Raw genomic sequence first — 23,617 nt, 5'->3', positions numbered from 1 at the left:
AAAAATTAGTCACCACAATTAACAGTTGTAATTTTACACTGTGTATGTTTATCATCTTGCAGTAGTACACTGACTGTTTTCAGAAAGCACACTGGGGATTTTCTTATGACCACAAACATGCATGCATATAGCATGCCAAACTTCCTCTGCTTAATTGCTGCAGCCAGCCCTAATTTGACAACTAGGGCACCAGCACGAGTCCTCAACTACACCCAATCTGCTCCCAGCTCTCCTGAAGATACCTAGTAGAGGTGTATTCAACAAAGGATTTTCATAGTCGAATCTGATTCGTCAGATTTTCCCTTTAGTCGACTAATAGTTGAATTGGGTTTTTTTTTATTTTATTTTATCTAGAGCACCTAGAGCTGGGCGATATGGCCCTCCAAAAAAATCTTCGATTAATTTTTTTTTTATCCGATTTTCGATTTTAATAGATTTATTTTCCTCTACTAAAACACTACAGATGATAAAGGAATGGTTAAAAAAGTTTTAATTTATTTTTCACTTAGATTTCCCCTTTGGGGTTAAAGTGCAACCAGAAACAAGCAAAAAACAATTGTAAATAAGTGAGAACATTCAGTAAATTTTAGAAGGCTTTCTCCAACATAGTTTAAGCACTGACACAATGCAACCTCAAACTTAATATAAATAAATAAAACACACCCTCAAAACATAAATAGATATAAATAATTTGGTGCCCTTTTTAATAAAATGGAAAAATACAATTTAACAATTGTTACATGTTGCGTACTGACGCGTCACGCTGTCTACATTCTGATTAAGAACAGGGCTGCCCTCACTTTAGCCTAAATTCCAGCACTTTTCAAACCCGAAACACAATGTAACATTAAAATTCGTCAGGTAAATGTTCCTTCCCCTGTTTTTGAGGGGTGTTTCTTTATACTACCAGTTTATACTTTATACTACCATAGTTACCAGGTTCGCGGTTTCATGCCAAATTGGGCTTGTTTGAAAACCCAGCCGCGGATAAAAATTCTGGGGTCATGGGGTGCGGTTTTTTGGGCTACTTTTGAGTTGGGCTACTGCGGGAGTTACAAGTCAACACTAAGAATGGATCGCGATATAATGCTTAATTTGTCTCCATTTTACACACTCGTCCACCCCCTCCCCCCCCCCCCCGTCGACAACTTACACTGTATTGTTTAGACTGTTTCATGTGCTTATGAGCCTATTTACAAAGCCTTTGACAAGTCAATAAAACCATCTAGAAGAGAGACTACGACAAGCAGTTGTTCTCCAAAACATAAATGTCTGTAATGTTCCACACACCTCTGCGCTCTTTGTGTGGAATGCAGTAGCACAGTGAGCCCTCATGACTGTGGTCACCTCCAGCTCCTCCCTTTAGTTTAGTTATGTGCTACAGCCACATGCTAATCACATGCTAATTACTGGTATGTGTACTATATATGGATGGTTAATCTCTGCAAATTTAACCTGTATTTTGCATTATGCAAATACTTGCCACAAAGCACAAATGCTATGATCTGCCAGTGGATTTGCCAATGTCAACAGTGTACATGATAACGCAATTATCGCCCAAGAAACTGGTCCCACTCAAATACCTGACGCCTACATCAGAGGTCTACTTGGCCTATAAATAGCACTATAAAACAGGGGTGTCAAACTCCTTTAGGTCTGGGGTCCGCATACAACTTAATCTGAGTTTCAAACTTTTTACTTCTTAAGTATGTGCAATTTCAACACTTTTACTCAGCTGGGTCATTCCTGCTATTCGGTGCCATTTGAGTCCCCATGACAAAATATTATATATTTTGTGTAAAAATTAACTAATACTTATTTCTAAAAGCTTGTCCTACATGATTATCCTCCCCTCTACCATAGAAAACAATGGTGTGTTCCCAGGATTATTTAATTTAAAATTAATACTGTGATTTTAGCTCAAGTAGGCTAGACTGCCATGTCCCCAATCATGTTTCCTCAAATTCATTTACAAATGTATGTAATACTAAATTTAAAAATTCAAAAAAAAAAAGTATTGTTGTGTTGCTTTATTTACAATATTCTTCACCAAATGTTATTTTTTTATATCAATGCATTTTTAACATTAAAAATCTTTAAAATAAGTTTTGTCCCCGAGTTGACTGTCCCCCCTGTTACTGTAATGGAAAATCTGTCTGGACACGCCCCCCTGACTCCTCCTCTAGTCACATGACTCTTAGGAAGTAGCATTAGTTTTTGAGGAAAATCATCTGCAAGAAGCAAAGTGAGTACCATTCCTTATTCAGTCTTTTTTCAGTGTTTTAGAAAGGTTCACTAATGTGGTAAAGCATAACATGTCCATTCTGTTATGCATATTTATAGTGGAAACTAATTATTTTTTGTAATTTGAAAAATATAGTTAATAAACATGTTAAAAATCTTCCTCTGTGGTCGCTATAAAATAACATGAACTAGCATCACACAAGTAGTAATGTTAAATTTAGCATAAAATGTCCCTCCTGTTACTGTTTTGCACAGTAACAGGGTGGACACAAAGGAAATCATTAGACTGAAAATGTTCTTGATATTTACTTTAGGTGCTCAGTACATTTTATGGTTGAAAGTGGGGGGTGGGGGACATGAGTTGCTTCTCTTTAATGAATTGTATTGTTGTTCACAGGTGTGATGTCCACCCTGTTACATCCTGTCCACCCTGTTTCTCCTCTGTCCACCCTGTTACCTGTGTGTTTTTATATATTAATTAAATAAAAACAATAATTAATATGCATAGCTTTGTGGTTACATGCAGGGAATGAACTGGAAAAATTAAATCATTTAAGAATGGAACCAAATTCCATTAAAATTCATTTTTGTTCTAAATGAAATGTATGGAAATTACACTGTGACTTAAAATACAACATATGTTTTTTAGATAATGCTTGTTTATTAATACTTCCTTAAAATACATTTGCAGGATAAAGTGAGGGACATTTTGACTTTTAGAAAATATGAATATTAAAATAACTGCATTCAGAACACTTATTAATAGAGATGAGAATGTCTTGTAACAGAGTGGACATTTGTCTTATGTCATCAAAAGAAATTGGTTTAAAATGATTAGAGCACAACATCTTGAGCTGGACCATTGTCTATTTCTTACAGTTTATCAAGTCTTCCTGCAGATTAAATGATAAAATCATGAAAAGTTTCACATTGTTTTATACAAACTTACTGAGCTGAAATGTCACCGAATAGCAGGAATGACCCAGCTAAACATTTATTTTAGTGCATTATGCATAAAAACTGATTACAGTGTCATTTTCCACATCTGGGAAGCAATTCTGAACACATGAACTTTCGATTTTTCTTGAAAAACCCGACACTGTGTCCATTTTTCTCTTTTTTAACAAAGACATTTTACTTAAGAGGGTGCCAGGGTCAACAGAAAAAGCGGGTAAAGCGACAGAACTTACTAAAATATGCGGGCTGGTTCCGGTGGCCTGTATTTTTGATATCTCTGCTATAACGAATGGTATGCTATTAGCTGGGCTCCACAATGGAGGATGGGTTTCTTTTTGAGCATTGGTTCTCCCAAAGTTTCTTCCCAAAACCCCCCTAGGGTGTTTTTCTATGCAACCGTCACCCCGGCTTGCTCATTACAGATCCAGACCCATGCATTTGTAAAGCTGCATTGTAACAACATATGTTGTAAAACGTGTTACTAACTAAATTTGTAACTAAATTTGAGCTACACGAAAAGGGCTGGGAAACAACAAAACCTCTGACTGCTGCTGTGATATGATGTCCGAGATGGTGAACTAGGACTCTCACCTATATAATTACTCTTACTATGACTACAAAGATGCCAAGAAAAAACTTGTGGGAGCATGCCAATATTCTTTTGAACATACAACAAAACAAACCCTTTCCCCTATTACTACTACTTATTTGCTAGACATCCTCCCAACATTTGATGTCTAGCCAAGAACCTATTACTATTCTGAAGATTCCAGCCTTTATATTTTATTTCAGGCAATTCTCAAATGTTTCTGGAAAAGTATGAATCAGCCTTATGTGCAAGGTTACTTGTTACTTGTTGTGACAAACACAACACAGTGAAAGTTCAACACAAGCTGTACATTACATCTTTCCACTGTATCTCAGAAGACTGCACAGCTGCACTGGCCTAATTGTACCAGACCCACTCCTGCTGGTTACATCTTCTCCGCCAGTTCTCTTTGCTTCTGCACTGGTGGCTGCTGCCAAACCATACTTACTGGCTGCTGTGAGGTTTCCCCCGGTTACTTAGCTTTTCTGCTGGCTACCAGCCCAGTCTTCATGTCATCCAGAACCTCTTCCAGCAGCTGATCTGAGCTGGCTGCCCTTTGCCTTCCATCTACTTTGTTTCTTAACTGAACTGTAACAGTATTCCCTTTTCTGGAAGCCAAACTTGCATAGGTTTGGTGAAATACCTAGGACTAGCTTGCACTCAGTGTAAGTGGGTGGAAGTTAGTGGGCCACACTTTGTAGGCTGAAATACTAGTAACCACTGGGGGTAAAAAAATATTATCTGCATGCCATACAGTCACCTGAATTATAGACTAGAAAGCAATAGGGTGTGCTGTAGTAGCACCTAGGTACACTCTACCCAACACCTATGTAGGTACACTCTACCCAACAATTATTTTTTGAGCTTTGTTGCTCCTTCTTAGCTTAAGTTTTGGGTTTTTTGAAGCAAAAAAAAAAAAGTCACCAACCACTTTATTAGCTATACTTTATTAGTAAGAGATTAGACCCCTTTTGCCTTCAGAAGTGCCTTAATTCTTAATTATCTCTGCTGGATTGAGATCTGGTGTCTGTCACCAGGCCATTTTAGTACAGTGAACCCATTGTCATGTTCATTAATGCAGATTGTGACAGGTTACATTATGCTCTTGGAAGAAGCTGTCAGAAATTCGGTTCACTGTGGTCATAAAGCAATGGACATGTTTAGCACCAATACTCAGTTAGTCTGTAGTAGGGGTGGGCGATATGGCAAAAATACATCACTATTTTGTTTTTTCAGGATGACGATTACGATTTATCACGATTCATTTCAGGGGTTTTTTGTACAACAAAACTAATCTCCAATTTTTTTGATAAAAGCATTAAAAGAATAACAAAATTTTGGCTAAACCAACTTTTTGAACAGATTTTAATGTGTGTGTAATTTTAAGACTGATTTTTAAAAAAGGTAAACAAATAACTCTGGTAAAGTACTTAAGGTAAAAATCTTATTGTAAACAGCCAAGACATCACTTATTTAAAAAGTGACTTATTTAATCCTGAAAAAAACTGTAATAGAGTAATATAAGAACAACAATAGAATGTCAAATACAAAAATGCTAAGATACAGTGCATAAGTGCTTAACAAAATAAGCACGTACAAAGTCATAGATAAAATAGACAGATACTGAAAGCTTGTTTTAAAAAAAAATGCTAATAGAGCTATACCTAATGAGCATAGTAATAAATTATGACAGAGATCAAATATATTAAATCTTGCAATTAGGATCAAGAAGCACAGGAACTGCATAGAATGGAGATCAATTATCTAGCTATATTTTAAAATGGTACTATTTCATTTAAAAATGTGGTTGTAAATCGATCATTTAATACAACATAAACAAAAAAAATATAAATTACTGTAGATGAGCCTCAACAGTTTAATATTGAATTTGTGAAAATATTTATTTTAATTGTATTTAATTTGAGGTTCCCTTTAATACAATGGGTATTATAAACCACCTCATTATTTTAGTTTATACTTTAGTTTTACTACAGTTTCCAATTCTCTGTTGTCAAGCATGTGTTAAAGTTTAAGTTATTTAGCCAACTTACTTTGTTGTCAAACTCATGTTGAAAAGCGTTTTACTCTTGATAACAAGTAGCCAGCTGAATTAGGTTAATACACAAATGGTTGGATACACAATCACGGCATTTTTCAAAATTATATTGGTTTCACAGTATTTGACGGTTTTTCCCCCCATGCATGTGTTAACCGCATTGATTACGAAAAGAATTACTGCGGTAGAGTGGTTAAGAGTACCCTATTCCACTGTTAGAAAAATGTTATACTTTCGCGAGTGACCGTAGCGCTCGACTCCACCCACCTTGCACGAACGGTGGAGGCGTTTATACTTTTCGCGTCACATTCTTTGCTGTGTTCTCTGTGGTAGTATAAAGAAACATCCTTCAAAAACAGGGGAATGAACATTTACCTGACGAATTTTAATGTTGCTTTGTGTTCCAGGTTTGAAAAGTTCTCTTGTATTATGTTAAATTCCAGGACAAAACAGGAGAGAACGTGAAGATTGGGCGTTTTGAAAATAACCAACCATTAGATAAAGTGAATTATTTCGAATAATTTCGAGTATATGTATAAATATTTAACTTAAGTTTAACGTGCTGGGAAATATTGAAATGGACCTTTAAAGTGATGTACATGTGCTTGAATTCCACCTTGTAAAGGTTGATGAACCCTGCAAACAACAGCGCTGAAGAGCGGAACTTGACCTCGACACGCCACAGCGGAGCCCCCGCGATTGCGAATGCTACCCGTATTTTCCAGATAATAAACCGCTACTTATTCCCTCACGCTTTGAACCATGCAGCTTATAATGAGGTGTGGATTTTCTGTAGATGTTTCTTCACCCATCAGGGATGGAACAGAAAGTGAATCAGGTGGTAGGACAAAGTTGTAAATCAAAGAAGAAACTGCTCAATTTAATTTAGCGCATGCAAGCAGCAGGCACGGATATATATTTTTTTCCAAATGTGCCAAATTCCGAGTCCCCTCGTTTACACATGCATAAAGACGCTACAGATGATATTCGGGAGTTACAGCGATTATAACTTAGTTAATTGAGCACTCTAGTTTTGTCCTAACTAGATATTTAGACATAATACTGCCGTAATACTGTGAAGTCATCTGGTCAGAGGTGAACTTCGGTATAGCCAGTGTGTATTTTATTTAAAATAATTAACACCCTTGAGCCAGTGTATCTTTGGACATAGATAATGCAGTTTGCTGTGATGGATAATTAAAGCCTAGCTCTTATTTATACATAGAAACGTAAATCGACAATATAATCTGTAGCGTCTGTAGCGTATGCAGATTGTTACGTGCCAAGACCTGGTACGCCCTTCTGGTAAGGGTTGTTTGCTTTGCATGCATGACTCTTATTTTGCAGGCTTGCTTGAGTGGAGGCGGGGCTTACAATCAAGACTAATGGATAAAAGCAGACGAAGACAAGGAGAGAGGAGGGAGGCATGAGGGGAGCCATGCTGCTGTACTTTTGTTTGATTTTATGTACACTTCCCTCGTTTGTTAGTCTTTTTCTTTGGTTATGTTGCATTGAGAAGAGGTGATTGATTGTTACTCTTTTGTCTGCTCTGGGCTGGGCAAGAGTAGATGAGTGCACTCTTACATCTAACATCACGTAGGTGAACTCTTGTCTAGATACCTCAGGTAAGCGGCGGTGATGTGTTTACTGTATGTGAATAGTAGGATGAATAGTGGGTTAGTGTAGAGTGGTTGTGTCTGTTGTATGTGATGGGTTGTTGGGAGATAAGGTTTAGCATAGGGGTTTTATTTGGTTTGTTTTATTTCATCACCGCTCCTAGCCCATTGCCCAGGGCTGAAGGGTTGTGTATTGCGCTCTGAGCTGTTACTTGCATTACTTGCATACGTGCAATACACTGAGTCTTGATCCCTCCAACCTTGGCTTCCGTGTCTTACTATTTTTTTATGTGGGTTCTCTGGCCAGCACAACACAGAACATAGTAACAGCATATGTGCGACCCCTGAGTTCACCTTTGTGGTGTCACGGGTCGTAACACAGATAAACAAGGGGAGTCGGGAATTCGCCACAACACCAAGCTAGATTTGCGCTCTGTTGTGTGTGTGCTTAGCGGTGCAGCAATAAAAAGCATATCTTGAGAAACAATTAACGACCGTGCTGCATTACGGACACGTGAAGGTTATTTTAAACCAGTGTGGCCGATTTATGAAAAATTCTTATGATAACAAAAATAAACACGGGTTTTCGGTGCGAACTGGTATAACGCCCAGCACTAGTTAAAAGTAAGTGTGCCAAAAAAAAAAAATCGATTCACATATCGAAAATCGATTCTCATTTACTACGATTCAGAATCGATTTTAAATGTCCCAAAATCGATTCTAAGTCGTGGTTAAGTCTTGAGTTACGTAATTACAAAATTATGCGAGACTTTACGCAGCAGCTTCTGGGACACACGCATGCACGGAAACATTTTAAAACAAATGGAGGAAAGAAATATTCAACCTGTCCCATCATTCATTTTTACTGAATGCCGGGGAAGACCGAACTTGACACAGTAAAGCTCGTGTGCAAGGCTTGCAAAATGAAGCTCAAGAATTTTGGTAACAACAAAAAGCATTTTATTTTACCAAAGCACTTTATTTTTGTTAATTAAATGTGAAAGACATTTTATTTTTTGTATTCGTCATTCTGTCTTGCAAAGCAGACTGTAGTAGATCATGCAGATTTTATAGACTGAAGCAGAATTTTTATAAACCAAATTGTTTGTTGGTATATGGTAGGGCTGATGGCAAATAATCGATTAATCGTTGGTCGACCAAAAAAAATTACTAGTCGACCAAATTCCATTGGTCAATTGGTCGCAGGGAAAAAGCTGCGTCTCGTCAAAGGGCTTCTGGGACTTTTAATTTCAACGGCGTGACACGAATTTACCATTGGTGATTTGTTTGACAAGGACAGCGCTGGACATGCGACCTGTGAATATCGTCAGTCATGAGGGATTTAAAAATCGAATTGAATGCCTTGAGCCCGGAAATAGCCTGCCAAGACGTGAAACAGTGATGCACGCAGTTAAGAGCAAATTCAGCAAAACAAAACAAACACTTCAGGGCAAGATCGAAAACGGTAAAGCACTCAGCTTCACAACGGATATATGGACATCTAACCAGATGGAACGTCACATGACGGTCATAGCGCATTTTATTTCTGACTGCATTAATTCGTGCTGGGAAATAAAGATTTGGGAGTGACCCACACAGCTGCTAACATAGCAGAGCGACTCAGCCAAATAATGGCAGAGTTTAGAATCCCCGCGGGAAAAGGGTCGCTCTTGTACACGACAATGCGTGAACTCTTCGACTGGGAGAAGAACTGAGCAGATAACCGATTTTTGTGTAGGCTATAGAACTAGTGCTTAGATGAACCAGGAAACATTGTTAGTCACACAAGGTTACTCCCAGCGTTAGTGGTAAATGCGCATAGATGTGGCAGCCCGGCATTAAAGATAAAACTTCACAAATGTGTATCCCGGTCAAAATGGGATTATTATTTTTTTTTTTGGATGGGGGGGTCGATTAGTTGGAGTAAATGCCGACCATTGGTCGACCAAAAAAATCCTTGGTCGTGGACAGCCCTAGTATATGGTTGGTATGCTTGTTTTCGCCGGCCGTATTTGGTATTGTTGCACATACCATTGTTGGTATGTGCTTCATTACTGTTTATAGTTTTGATAACTTTCTTTCCAATCGTTGTTGGTATTTATGTTGAAGGATTGCAAGTATTCACGAGTATAATTTTTTCTTTCATTTTGAATTGATTTAGTTTAAGCGGATGCGAAGTGGCAATGTGAGCCATGTAATTTATGTTAATTTTGAAGCAAGGGGTGGGTTTACATAAGTTTTCTTCCTCCCACTCCTTTTTGAGTGGAGAGGGGAAAAAAAAGATGTTTAAGTAAATAAAGTTCCATACTTAAGCATACGACAGCTGTAATGTCCTGGTCAGCACCAAGCCAGACCCGTTCCAACACTTCCAGCAATCACCAACGTGATCGCCCATTTGACTTATTCCCACGTCTCCTTCTCACAGGCTTCATATAAGCCTGACAATAAACTAATGCTACGCCACACCATCCAACGTTTACCCTCTTCCAGAATATTTACTTTTTTTTTCCATTTTGTCTTTGACCTTCTTGGCTAAGCCTTTTTTATTTCAATTTAAAATCCCACTTCTCTTGTGCCTGGCTCCCTGATTTGCTCTGCCCACAGTTAAAATATACATAATTTTACAAATATTCAAATCAAGTGAAATCCCAGAGACTAGTTCACAAAAGTAGGTTTTGCGCATTACAGTGAGTCCCCGCTTAACGACGGGTCTGGTTAATGACGGACCAGAGTTATGACACTTTTTTTATTTCGTGTGGTGCGTGGAGGAGCAGTGGCAGCACAGTGGAGTGTTGTGTACGATAAGCTGAGGCAGCGCAGCCTCCACCGCAGCCCATCTTGGCAACGCGATCGCTCTCTCACGCTGTACGCATGCATTGGAATTTTTTATTTTTTTCTATACTCAATCAAAGCGTATCTAAATCTAGGGTCACGCTTAACGACGAAAACTGCTTTACGATGGACTTTTCAGTCTCTAACCCCGTCGTTAAGCGGGGACTCATTGTATGTAAATGTGCAAAGAATCCAAGTGGATGGAACTTTGAGATTCTTTTTTCTTTGGTTTGAGCCAAGATTCTGCATTCAGTTCACTTCAGCATTTATTTCAGGTCAGCTTCATATCTCCAGAGCCTATGGGTTGTTCTGTACCATTTACAATCAATTTCAATAAAGACTTCCAAACAACATGCTTTACTAAATACATATGTAGAAATGTAACATTTTTACTTTTTCTTTTTTTTTTTTTTAACAGTCTCAATCTCAAGTCTAGATTGAAAACTTATACCCCCATATATAAAGGTACAGCTACTGAGGTAGGTACCTACATAAAGGTACATTTCCTCTGTTCCACAGTCCCATAGAGAGCTAACTGTCCCTCTTTCTTTTCCAAGTGACTGCCCTCCTACCTGAGAAATACTCAGATGAAGAGAGACATGCCCAGGGTGGATAGCAGGAAAGGCCAGCCACCTCCTGCCTAACCGTTATGGATGAAGGATCAACCCATTGCCCTGGCCCCTCTCACCACCCCAAACTCCCCCTACTTTGGCTGCATCTCTTTCAGAATTACATAGAGAACAAATGTATATAAATACACAAAAAGATTAGATTGATCATTCCCATAACTTCTTTGTTTATGTATCTCTTCAATTATTGTTGTCATGGTGACCGGCAGTAGCCAGAGGAGGATGGGTTCCCCCCTCTGAGTCTTGGTTCCTCTCAAGGTTTTTCCACATGCTCTTAAGGAGTTTTTCCTTGGTGCTGTCGCCCTTGGCTTGCTCACTGGGCGCTTGGACTCGGACACTTGTAAAGCTGCTTTGTGAGCTGCTTTCTGTTGTAAAAAGCACTATATAAATACATTTTGATTGACTGATACTTACCAATGTCTTTTAACTGGGCTTCCTAATCCTGATACCTGCACTGCACTGTCTATGCGCATCACCTATTTTCACAGTAAAATCCTGAGAATGGATTCCTGTTTTTAATCTTGCTTCTCCCAACATTTATTCCTCATACAGGAGGTTTCTTCTTTGGCACTGTCATCTTAGGACTGCTCTGATGGGACCTAAACCTGTGTTTCAGTAAGCTGCTTTGCAAAAACTGTTAAACAAATAAAATGTAGTTATTTTACTGACCTCAACACAAACTCAAATCATTCATAAACTTTTATTGAAAGTAAAATAGTGCTGGAGCAATGTGTTGCTGGTCAGAATTAGTGCTATTGTCTACATGTAAAAACAGGCATTTGTTGAAAAAATGTATTCTAATGAGAAAAATTTTTAAATAAGAATTGTTAAGTTATAAACTCATAGCCTCACATAAAATAAACAGGGGTGGACAAGACTGGATGTGTAGGAGCTAGGGTATTTCTCTGCCCACTATGTAAGTAAGTTCCGGGTTGGGAAGACACGCTGGCGCAAATGGCTGCAGCTTTTCCACCTGTTAAACTTAAAATAAATAAAATGTTTTATTGCTCTTGGGCTTTACCTTTTAACAGTTATTAAATTAATCCCCGAGATATACTATAATAATAATTTCAAAATAATAATAATAAATCTTTATTTGTATAGCACCTTTCATACATACATGCAACTCAAAGTGCTTTAGGCCTACAGTATAAATAAAAAGAAACATTAAAAGGAGATAAGACAAAAAGAAAATGTTGAAAGAAATTAAAGATAAAAATATTAAAATAAAATGTAAAAAAAGTAAAGTAAATAAGATAATAATAATCGGGAAAACTATTAAGATAATTAGAACAGATTTAGCTACTCACCCATTATGTGGATTTTTCTGGGTGTACTTCTCTGGTTACTGGGAGGTGATGGCTGCATTTTCAGCAGCAGTTTCATTATGACCATAAGGTACTCTTTTGGTGAGCTCTATACACTTAAAAACCTGCACGACAAGACACCTGCTTCACTACTGGTCTATCGGCATCTTGATATACTGCGAAGACCTAAATATTTCCAGGATCGAGTTTATGAGCACTCTAACAATATTCCTTCATTTGGGCAATGCACCGCTCTGAAGGTTATAAGGCATCGGCAGGTACTTCAAACTTTATCTGCACTTCTACAACTCTGCCCCCACAGAGTACTGATGAGAATGTGAAATGTGCACTTCTCAATGTTCACTCTCTCAACAATAAGTTAACGTTTATTGCAGATGCTATCATGGACTATAATATCGACCTACTTTGTCTAACGGAAACCTGGAAACAACCGAGCGATTATTTCACTCAATCAAACTCTGCCTGCCAACTATCAGTATGTGGACAAACTCTGGTTAACGGGCCGGGATGGAGGACTTGCTGTAGTGCACTGCTCGAGGTTTAGAGTTGACACTGTTTCAACTCCCCCTTTCACTTCATTTGAAGTGTGTGTACGTGCAGCTAGACCTTTGGTCATTGTGCTCATATATCAACAAACTAAAGTGTCACCTGTTTTTATATCTGAGCTCTATGAGTTGTTGATATCACTCCTATGTACTCTGATCTGCTGCTGCTGCTTGGTGATTTTAACATTCATGTTGATTCTGGAAACTGTTCACTTGCCATAGAATTTTGAAACCTGCTTCAGTCTTTTGATATTATCCAACATTTGGATTTTCCTACACACATAAAAAGTCATACCTTGGACATTGTCTGCTCCTCATGGCTCTCTCTTAACGTACATGGCAATGATTTATTTATTTCAGATCACAAGGCTGTTTTCTTTGATTTTTTTATTCCCAATTGTCAGCGAGGGCAACATGAACCATGCCAGTTTACTTTTAGTAATTTAAAGAATATCAGTACAACAGTCCTTGATGACATGCTAAGTCAGGTCCCTGCACCTGAATGTATTAAACCAGACTCTCTAGTTTTGCATTTTGACAGAACACTTACATCAAATGGCCCCTCTCTCATAACAGGTACCGTTAGTTTTACACATCCTGCTCCTTGGTATACACCTGAATTGCGCAAATTAAAAGCTGTTGGTCTGCAACTTGAACGTCGTTGGAAAAAAACTGGCTTGAGTGTGCATGCCCTCACTTATTGAGATCACATTTTAGAATTGCAGAAAGCTAAGTCATTTTATTATTCAAATATTATTCAGAATGCTCATAACACCAAAACCCTTTTTTCTATGGTCAACAAGTTTGTTCAACCTGTGAAGTGCCCTCCGTTGACTCAATCACCTGAACTCTGCTCAGGGTTTCAGAATTTTTTTAATCAAAAGATTGACTTAATTTATTCTCAGTTCCAGGCTGTTCATTCAATCAATCAAATTTTATTTATATAGTGCTTTTTACAACAGTTGTTGTCACAAAGCAGCTTTACAAGTGCCAAGTCCTAGCCCCCACTGAGCAAGCCAAAGGCGACATTGGCAAGGAAAAACTCCCTGGTTCCTGTGGAACCAAATATTGACCTATCCATTGTACAAGATAAAGGTAATTATTTATCTGCTTTTACTAATGTGCAAAATAGTTTTGTTTCACAGCTCATTAAGACCTCTAGAGCCACTTCCTGTCAGCTGGACCCTATGCCTACACACCTGGTGAAACCATGTCTCACCTCCATCAGCCCTATGGTTACCCAGGTCATCAATTCCTCACTTCGTCTTTGAGAGTTTCCTTCTTCTTTAAAGACAGCTGCTATCACCCCAGTTTTAAAAAGCAATGGTTTAGACCCCAAGATTTTAGCAAATTACAGGCCAATTTCTAATCTTCCTTTTCCATCCAAGATACTGGAGTGGGCTGTTGCTGCCCAAATAATTAATCATATTGAATCTAACAAACTGAGATTTTGGGATTATGGGATGGTGAATTTGCTTGTATTATTAGATCTTACTTTATATATGTACTAGTGGTGGGCCGTTAACGGCGTTCGTTAATTTGATACTCTTATCGGGCGATATAAAAATTATCGCCGTTAATTTATTCTTAAAGTTGGGTTGGGAACTGGGTCAAAATGGGTAAGCAAACTATGATGACTTTCAACTTGATAGTTTAGCTCGGCTGTATTCCTAACCAAATTGCACAGTAGGGGTGAGAACGAGTTTTCAAACCTGTGAATTACAAATCGTTCGTGTGTTTACATGGATGCAGCCACGAAGTCGCCAGGTTTGCTTCATGGAAAATTCATTTTTAGGAACGTAAAGTGTTACCGGAGCGGAGCTTGGAGTGGTCGTTTTCTGCATGGTCCTAGTGCTAGATTCGTCGCTATTTAAATATTTCTTTTTAACCGTTAAAACTGCAGAGGACCAAAACCGGCTTTTGAAAAAAATTACGTAATTACAAATTACGTCCGTGAGGTTAGGCTAAATGTACTAAATGTTGGCTTACATTTCAAATATCATGTTTAGGTGAATAAACATGTTATCAACCCCTTTTAATGTACAGTATGTAGGCTTACAAATTCATGTTTAACTGAATAAACCATTGAACACGAGTAGCCTACATTTTATTGAGCATGTTTTTTTTCTTCAAGTATCAAAGTAGAACAGCTTCCTCAAGCAGTCATTGATGCATTTTGGAAACAGGAGATGAGCCCCTGGTCTAACGCACCCCCTGTATTAAGAAACCCTATCTCAAAAACTGACTTTTAGTCATTACTTGGGTAGCACGCATATGAACCATTTTAATATAGATTAATCTAGATTAATCTAGATTAATTTCAAGATTTAAAAAATTAATCTATGCCCACCCCTAATATGTACCAACCCTGCACATGGTCTACCACCCCAGGCCCTTCTTAACTGCTTAGCTGATGTTAGGGCATGGATGCAGTAGAACTTTTTGAATATATCCGAGGCCATACTAATTGATTCTCCAGCTACAATGTAAAAGATAGGATTTGTAATCTAGAATAGAGTAGAATTTATTGTCATTGTACATGATACAAGAGATTCTGAGTGGTACCTCTTAGTCACATAAGATTAAAAAGAATAAAAACCGTGCAAGACAACATATATACATAAAACATTTCACTAGTCTGTCGGGACAGATACGGATGCTGGTTTATATCAGTAACATGGTGTAGGTGAGGCAATTATGGCATGATGGTATGACTGTTTTGATTATGTGGAATGGTATAACAGTGTATTTACATTATGTATAGTATTAAAGTATTATAACTAAACTAAAAATATTAATAGCAGCAATACAAGTTTTGGGTGCAAAGTTATATTAATAGTATTGTGCAATAGGTCCTAAAGGTTTGGGTTTGCTGGGGGAGTGATGGATCTAGGCGTTATCTTTGACTCCACACTATCCCAGGGTTGCCAACTCTCACGCATTGAGCGTGAGACACACGCATTTGACCGTTTTCACGCCACACTTCCGATATCTCACGCCGAAAAAAAATATCCAGTTTATTTACCTCAGATCCACATATATGATTCAATACGTTACTAGTTCGCTAGCTGTGGCGCCATCCACCGGCGATATAGCACTGAATCTGTGTCCATTTTATGTTCGCCACCCCCCCCTCCGCTCAACAACTTTCGTTCGTCTCTTGAGCTATACTGTCTATCACACTCTCTCCGTTCCTCAGATTTACTCCTGCTTAAAGTTCCCCCCTCCAAGCTGTGTACTGTTGGTGATAGGGCCTTTAGTGTTGCTGGACCAAAATTATGAAATCTCTTGCCCTATGAGCTGCATGCTTGTTCGACGTTAGCCGTTTTTAAAGCTAAGCTAAAAACATGTTTCAGCTGGCTTGTGGTTGAGAGACAGATTTTTTAAAAATCTTTTTTTTTTTACTTTTACTTTATTTTTATTTATTTATTTTCTATTTTTATCATTTAATGTTTTATATTTTACTGTACAGTGTTCTCGAGTGACTTGAAAGGCGCTTATTAAATAAAATGTATTATTATTATATGACAGAAGATAGAAATATTTGTATATACCGTATTTTCCGGACTATATACACCGCTACTTTTTTCCCCCCCATGTCTTTGAACCATGCGGCTTATAATGAGGTGCGGCTTTTCTGTAGATTTTTCTTCACCCGTCAGGGGGCAGAGCAGAAAGTTAATCAGGTGGTAGGTTAAAGTTGTAAATCAAAGAAGAAAGTGCTCATTTTCATTAATTTGAAAATTCACTCCCCTCGTTTGCACACGCATAAAGACGCTACAGATGATAATCGGGAGTTACAGTGATTATAACTTAGTTCACTGAGCACTCCCTTTTTTAGTTAGTTTTATCCCAACTAGATATTTAGACATAATACTGCTGTAATACTGCAAAGTCCTGTGGTCAGAGGTATTATTTAAAATAACACCCTTGAGCCAGTGTAGCTTTAGACATAGATAATGCCGTGCCATTTGCTGTGATTGATAATTAAAGTCTAGCTCTTATTTATGCATAGAAACATAAATTGACAATATAAATCTGTAGCGTATTTATGCGTGGACAAATGAGGTGAGTCGGAATTCAGCACAACACCGGCTGAAAGCCAAATCTGTCGCATGTGAAATGCTACAGACACCGTTCGCAAACTGATCAGTTCAGTTAAATGTATTCAGTTCAGTAGATATATGAGGCTTTTAGCCCGGTGCGGCTTATGCAACATTTTCCATTTTTTTTATATTTGTAGGTGCGGCTTATATTGAGATCCGCTCTATAGTCGAGAAATTACGGTATTTAGATTCAGGCCAGACAAAATGCAGCTGAACCTCATTTACCAGGCAATTAACAGTGATCACACAACCAGGAAATAAATATATAAAATCATAACAAAACCACAAAATATTAAACAAAAAATACAGCATGCATTATTTTTATGGATACATGCATTGAATTAATTGTAGGGCTGCACGATTAATCGTATTTTTATCGTTATCGCGATGTGAAGTTTCACGATAAACACATCGAAAGAGCCACGATAACTCCTTGAATAACAGCAAACTCAAATTGCATTATCCTCGTCCAGCAATAGAGGGAGCTATTCGCGCTGCAGACTATGATCACGTGACGTAAGTAGGCAAGAGGCAGAGTGAGGCAGAGTTGCCAGGTTCGCGGTTTTCACACCAAATTGGGCTTGTTTGAAAATCCAGCCGCGGGTAAAAATTCTGGGGCCGCGGGGTGCGGTTTTTTGGGCTACTTTTGAGTTGGGCTACTGCGGAAGTTACAAGTCAACACTAAGAATCGATCGCGATATAATACTTAATTTGTCTCCAGTTCACACTCGCAACACCCCCCCCCCGCCGACAACTTACACTCGCAGATTTTGTGCGGAAAACTTTTGTAGGACCTGGCAACCCTGGAGTGAGGTGAACACGCTCATCAGACACGCGATTTGGTTTAAGCCTGGTTGGCGAAAATAACGTAATCGCGGTGGCTTCGCCCGTGTGCAATTGCCTCGCGCGCTGTCGATTCACGAGGTCGTGCACCTCTCGAATTTTGTAAGTTCGCGCGCGCCGCGTCTCGGCGCAATGAGAACAGTCATGTTTGCAGGGTTCATACACCTATACAAGGTGGAATTCAAGCACTTGTACGTCACTTTCAAGGTCCATTTCAATAATTCCCAGCACGTTATTGAATTAAATATTTATACATATACTCTAAATGATTAGAAATAATTCGCTTTTTTATCACATTATTTAATGGATATTTATTTTCAAAACGCCCAATCTTAACGTCTTCACGTTCTCTCATGTTTCGTCCTGGAATTACAAGAGACTCGTATTTGTTAACGTAATACAAGAGAATTGTTCAGTCAGACAGATATTTGTTGTGAAACGAAGTAGTTACAATTTCAAGCCTTTTCAAATACTTTAGCCTAAATTCCAGCACTTTTCAAATCTGAAACACAAAGCAACATTAAAATTGGTCAGGTAAAAGTTCATTCCCCTGTATTTGAGGGGTGTTTTTTTATACTACTAGGCCTACATATCGTTTCGGACAACACTGCAAAGAATGTGACACGGCAAGATTAAACGCTTCCGCCGTTCGCGGAGGTTAACGAGGTGTGCGGAGTCACTCACTCCTGAAAGTATAAACCTAGATTGAATCTATTGTTGAATAAACCTGCAAAATATTTGGAATTATTCTGGATTCATTACACAGTAAAAAACAAAACAAATTAACGTGCTGCTGTTCAGAGACACTACATTTCTGTATTTTAATCTTAATTTATCGTGGTTCACATCGATATCGGGATATCCAACAATGTTATCGCACATCGCAATTCTAGTCCATATCGTGCACCCCTAATTAATTGGAATAAAACTAAGTAAAAGGTCATTAAAGAAAAACAAAAGGAATAAAAACTGCTAAAGGAAACTAAAACTGCTGACAGCTTGCTTCTGTAATCTGTTAAGAAAAATAAATATGCCCAACAATATCCACACTCATTTAAACTCATTCATTCATTAATCACAGTACAGTAATTCAGTACAATTTAGGGTGGCAGAGTTTAACCATGCAGCAGAAGGTGAGATCCAAACATGGACAGGGGACCAGTCCATCACAGGGGCCTCAAAGAAATCCTGAAAAAAAAGCCTAGCCTGCCTGATTTCCATTTTACATGTTTTGAATGCTTGTTTAGCATTTCCAAACAAGTATCCAAAGAGTCTCTCAAAAATTCAACTTCAAGCAATATAATTTCATAACACCAGAATATGAGCATGTCTGTTAGTCTAGTTCATACACAGTAATGCTTCTTAATGTACGTAATAGTGTAATGCACTGACGTTTGAAAATGTGAAAAACACTGGTATATATGTGACATGAAATTGGTTTAGTATGGAGGCACATCACCTCTGTTGTATATGCATGTGTAAGAATCAAGTCATGAATTCATTATCCAAGTAATAAAATTTAAAATGTTAAATCAGAGTAAAGCCAGCAACATTTAAGTTTACAAATTACTGCTGAAATTTCAATAACGTTACACTGAGGAAAAATGTGATGAAAGCAATATTCCTGAAAATGTGGTGGAAACTAAGCACAGAAAAAATCTAGATATTCAAGAAACAAATGGTTAAAGAACCCAATTATCAACTTCTGGTCACAGCACACAAAACACTTTGGCAATCTGCTATGCAACTTTGGTTTTAAACAACTGTGCTGCACTGAAGCAGACCCAAAGACTTAACTTAAGCCATGCTTGTGTATTGAGCCCAATACACTACATTACTCTGTTAAAACACAGCATATTAGGTGCTGTCCAGTGTACAAAGCTTTAGCACATAATGAAAATAGCATCTTGTATTATTTCACACAGCATTGACGAAAGGTATGGATAAACAGGTTAGTGAATACTTTGAGGTAAACACCTCCTTCATTTCAACCCGTCCTTTATGTACATTAAGGATGGATCTGTTCAAGAGCAATTACACATAAACCTTCAATGGTTTAAGCTGCTGACCTCCTAGACAATGATTGCCCATTTTAGAGCTTTAGTAATTACTTTCATCTTCTGCCATACATTATAACTGCTGTACCATTTCCAACAAGCACTTTGCTTGTGCTTAATGTCTGAATCAAAATAGCAGTATACACCAAGTTTTAGGCATTGAACTGAGAATATATATGGCCAACAAATGTGCTAAAGTGAAAATTAAATCTATACTTCAAGCATAACAGAGCTTCTGAAGACTGAAGATAAAAAATGCAATTATGAGACTTGTGTGTAAACTGCATCTCTTGTTTGTGTCCACATTTGATTCACCTTTCTGCATTTTAACCAAAGGAAAGTAGGGATGGATAGATGACACTTCAAGACTATAACACATAAATATTGCTCTCGAGTATGAATGCTATAGACCATACAGCATCCACACGCATGTACCATGTATCATAATACAGCAAAGTACAGCGGTGCATGGCCTTGGAAATGGTTTGGTAATGATTCCTTCAGTGTTTGATGGTAAAACTTTACATATACTTGACATGAAGCAGTGTAGTTCCAAAAAGAAACTAACATTACAGTACATAAAAATAGATTTAGCAATTCAGGTTTTATCACAAACCAAATATGTAGATTCAAAATTAAAATATGTTAAGTCACAGCCACATTTGTCAGCCAAAGTTGAGAGAGAGAGGAGAGAATTTGGTCTTTTAAGACATTTATCATGGCCATAAAAATTACCCGAGACAATGGGTTACACATTGATGGGCATCAGATCATGACAAGACACACAAACTCATGCTGGTCTCCAAACACCTGCACAGCTACAAGACTGCTACTGCAGAGAAGGAAATGGCAGGGTTTCCATAGTGCTGAATTTAAAGGAAGACTAGGAGAGAGTAAAGTGTAAAGAGTGTAAAGGCAGGTATAAAAACGGTATTGCTAACAACAAAGACAATATTATAGACTATATTAATCTAAAGACAATATTATAGACTATATTAATCTAAAGACAATATTATAGACTATATTAATCTAAAGCTGATATTCAGAAATAAGCTTTAATGTTTGGTTTGGTTGAGCAATAGTTTGCAGAGCGATGCGGACAATGGTGTAAAGATGTGATGCGTTTTGAGGAAAAGGGTAAAAATTAGCAAAGTCTGCGTTACTTAAAGCAAGAAAGCCGTTTATGCTCAATGGTATTTGACACTGATTCGGTTACCATAACGTTTAGAGAACGTAGGGTTTATCTAAGAGCTCCTTAACTAGATTCAAAACGTGGATATATTAAGGTTTAAAGACAGTACGCAGATTCATATTTAGCGACGGATAAGATAAAGTCTCTACCATCGGCAGTAAACAGCACAGCACTTAACCGTCGGGATGTTGAAAAGGGCACTTGACATGGGACATTAAAAGCGATGCAAACATTTAAACCGTGGGTGTGTAAAGGAAGAAAAGTCCAGCTGCTAGAGAAGTTACAATCTCTCAGTATCATCGGATATAACGATATAAACGATTACCCAATGCTAAAAAAACAGCAGCAAGGGGGATGGGCAGTGCACAGCCCGACGTCCAGAGCGTCAAACACTCCCCGAATATCCACTTAGCATCACTCCAGCTATCGCTATTCCAGTAATATTTAGACCACTAGTGTGATTAAAACAGTGGTCAAGCCTCGAAGCCCATCACTGTTAGTATCTTAAATGAGAACATTTTGACATTATTTATTATGATCTATGATGGTTTTTAGTATAATTTTTACATTAACCCCTGCATGAGCAACACATGCTGTAGAACTATTCTAAATAAATTATCAAGATCTGTAACTGTAACCGGCTGTTCTGTAGTCTATGACGTTAAAAAATAATGGGCAGATTTCATAAATCATTTCGCTATAAAATGCCTTCGACTGAGACCGAGGCGTTCAAGCTCATGGTTGCTTAGCGATTGAGCGTAATGTCATTTCCTTTGTCATCCCCCACCCTAAAATACAAAACTGTTTTCTGTGACATTTCCCCAGTGCAGCAATGCGCGTCCCCTTTACCGATTTGAGGACAAGAAGGTAACGCGCACCACCTTACATGCAAGAATATGGGAAGGGGCGCGCTCAGCCCTCCCCCACGAAAAATAATAGAGCAGGCCTACAATAAAAGGGGAGCGCGCAACACAGCGACGGTACGCGTTTTCATTGGCCCAAGTGCAATTCCCTCCCTACACGTGACACACCCGCTCGCAATAAACAAATTCTAATTATTATATTTCAAGTCCTTAACCTTGAGCCAAACATAAGTGACAAACAAAAACAAAAAACACAGAGGGATCGAGTGACAGTGAGCCAAGTAATCATTAGTCGCATTAAAATATTCAAATCAGTGCAATTTTGGATAAGGTCCAGAGGGAGGCGACCGGCTTAAGAGACAGCCTTGCGAAACAAAAAGCCGCTTCTCTTTCCACGAATGGCAGCAGATTTTACCTAGCCATGCCAGCACCGCACGTATGAATTACAAAACACAGCCCATATTGAATGCATTAACCTTTTTGCATGCAATGTTAAATGAGCTTACCTACACAGTGAATTAGCTTATGCCGCCACGAGTCAAGTTCCTGCCGAAAGCCGCGCCTCTCGATAGTACATTGCTGCCGTTTGCACAGACTCGCCATTTTCTATCGGCCCCTCCCGCGGGCGCGCGTGCACTGCTGGGTACTTCCCCGTGCATACGTAATCAGTATTCCTGAGAGCTGAAGTACTGGAATATGTTCTAAATTGTCCTTGTCAAAGTATGATTCTACATGTATCGTTACTGAAACTACTATTTAAAAGGTAAAACAAATACATAGTTATTTCTAATATTTGTAATTGTAATATCTAATTTTGTTGAAGGGTTTTAAGGTTTTGGATAAAGGGTCCTCCGCTTGGGCAACGTTGTTAATTCTTTCCCACAAAACTACTTCACATGTGTTGTGAAAACAAAGCAATCAATCAATCAATGTAGCTTATTCTAAGTTTATTTTCGGCCAAAAATACTTAATGATGTCTGTAAAGGCAAAACAGTACAATGAAATTGAATTTCACTATAATGAATTGCATGCATTAGTTTATTGTTGTTGTTTTGTGAAATTATACATTTGTATTTCTCTAGAATGCATGGGTGCATTTCCATTCCTTGGTTTCAGTGTTCTTACACTTCTTAACTTCTCTTTTCTGTGTGAAATTTGAATTCCATGTTCAATAAAATGTTAGCAATGTTAGAAGATACTATTCATTCATGATAACTAAAGACAATTTAGTTATATTAAGTATAACTAGCAATATGTACACTATTAAAAACAGTAGCAACATACAGCATACATACATACAGGAACTGGTCTTGTGACCAGAAGGTTGTGGGTTTTATTCCCAGGCCTGAGGCCATGACTGAGGTGCCCTTGATCAAGGCATCTAACCCCAACTGCTCCCCGGGTGCTGGGCTAGGGCACGTGTGCACCACAGCACCCTAGTAATCACTAGTGTGTGTGTGTATATATATATGTTATCACTGCACTGATGGGTAAAATGCGGTGATTGGGGTGAAATTCTGTGATTGGGGTGAAAGTTACAATTAACAACTATGACACATTTATTTAATTTATTTATTTTTTACTGTACCTTCCCAAGCTGATGTCTGCCCATCCTCAAGTCTTTCTACCTGTCTGCCCATTCCTATTAAGTTTGGTAGCTCCCCAAATTTCTGATTGAATTTCTCGCCTAATTATTGGCTCACTGTATTTCCGTCAGACTCCCTCAGTATTTCTCTCATTTCCTAATGATAGACATATTT

General features: G+C 38.2%; 1 protein-coding gene across 1 annotated transcript in view; it reads right to left on the bottom strand.

The window, feature by feature from the left end:
• lcor (ligand dependent nuclear receptor corepressor) overlaps positions 1–22,501 on the bottom strand; it is a 105,808-nt gene extending 83,307 nt beyond the window's left edge. The window contains exon 1 of the mRNA XM_077006627.1: positions 22,364–22,501. Within this exon, the coding sequence (XP_076862742.1) occupies positions 22,364–22,460 (97 nt within the window). The 5' untranslated portion in view covers positions 22,461–22,501. The remainder of the gene's footprint in view (positions 1–22,363) is intronic.
• Between the last annotated feature and the right edge of the window lie 1,116 nt (positions 22,502–23,617).

The sequence above is a fragment of the Brachyhypopomus gauderio genome, chromosome 1, assembly GCF_052324685.1.
Source record: "Brachyhypopomus gauderio isolate BG-103 chromosome 1, BGAUD_0.2, whole genome shotgun sequence".
NCBI lineage: Eukaryota > Metazoa > Chordata > Actinopteri > Gymnotiformes > Hypopomidae > Brachyhypopomus > Brachyhypopomus gauderio.
The sequence above is the reverse complement of the archived record's forward strand: the minus strand, read 5'-3'. Positions and strand labels throughout refer to the sequence as shown.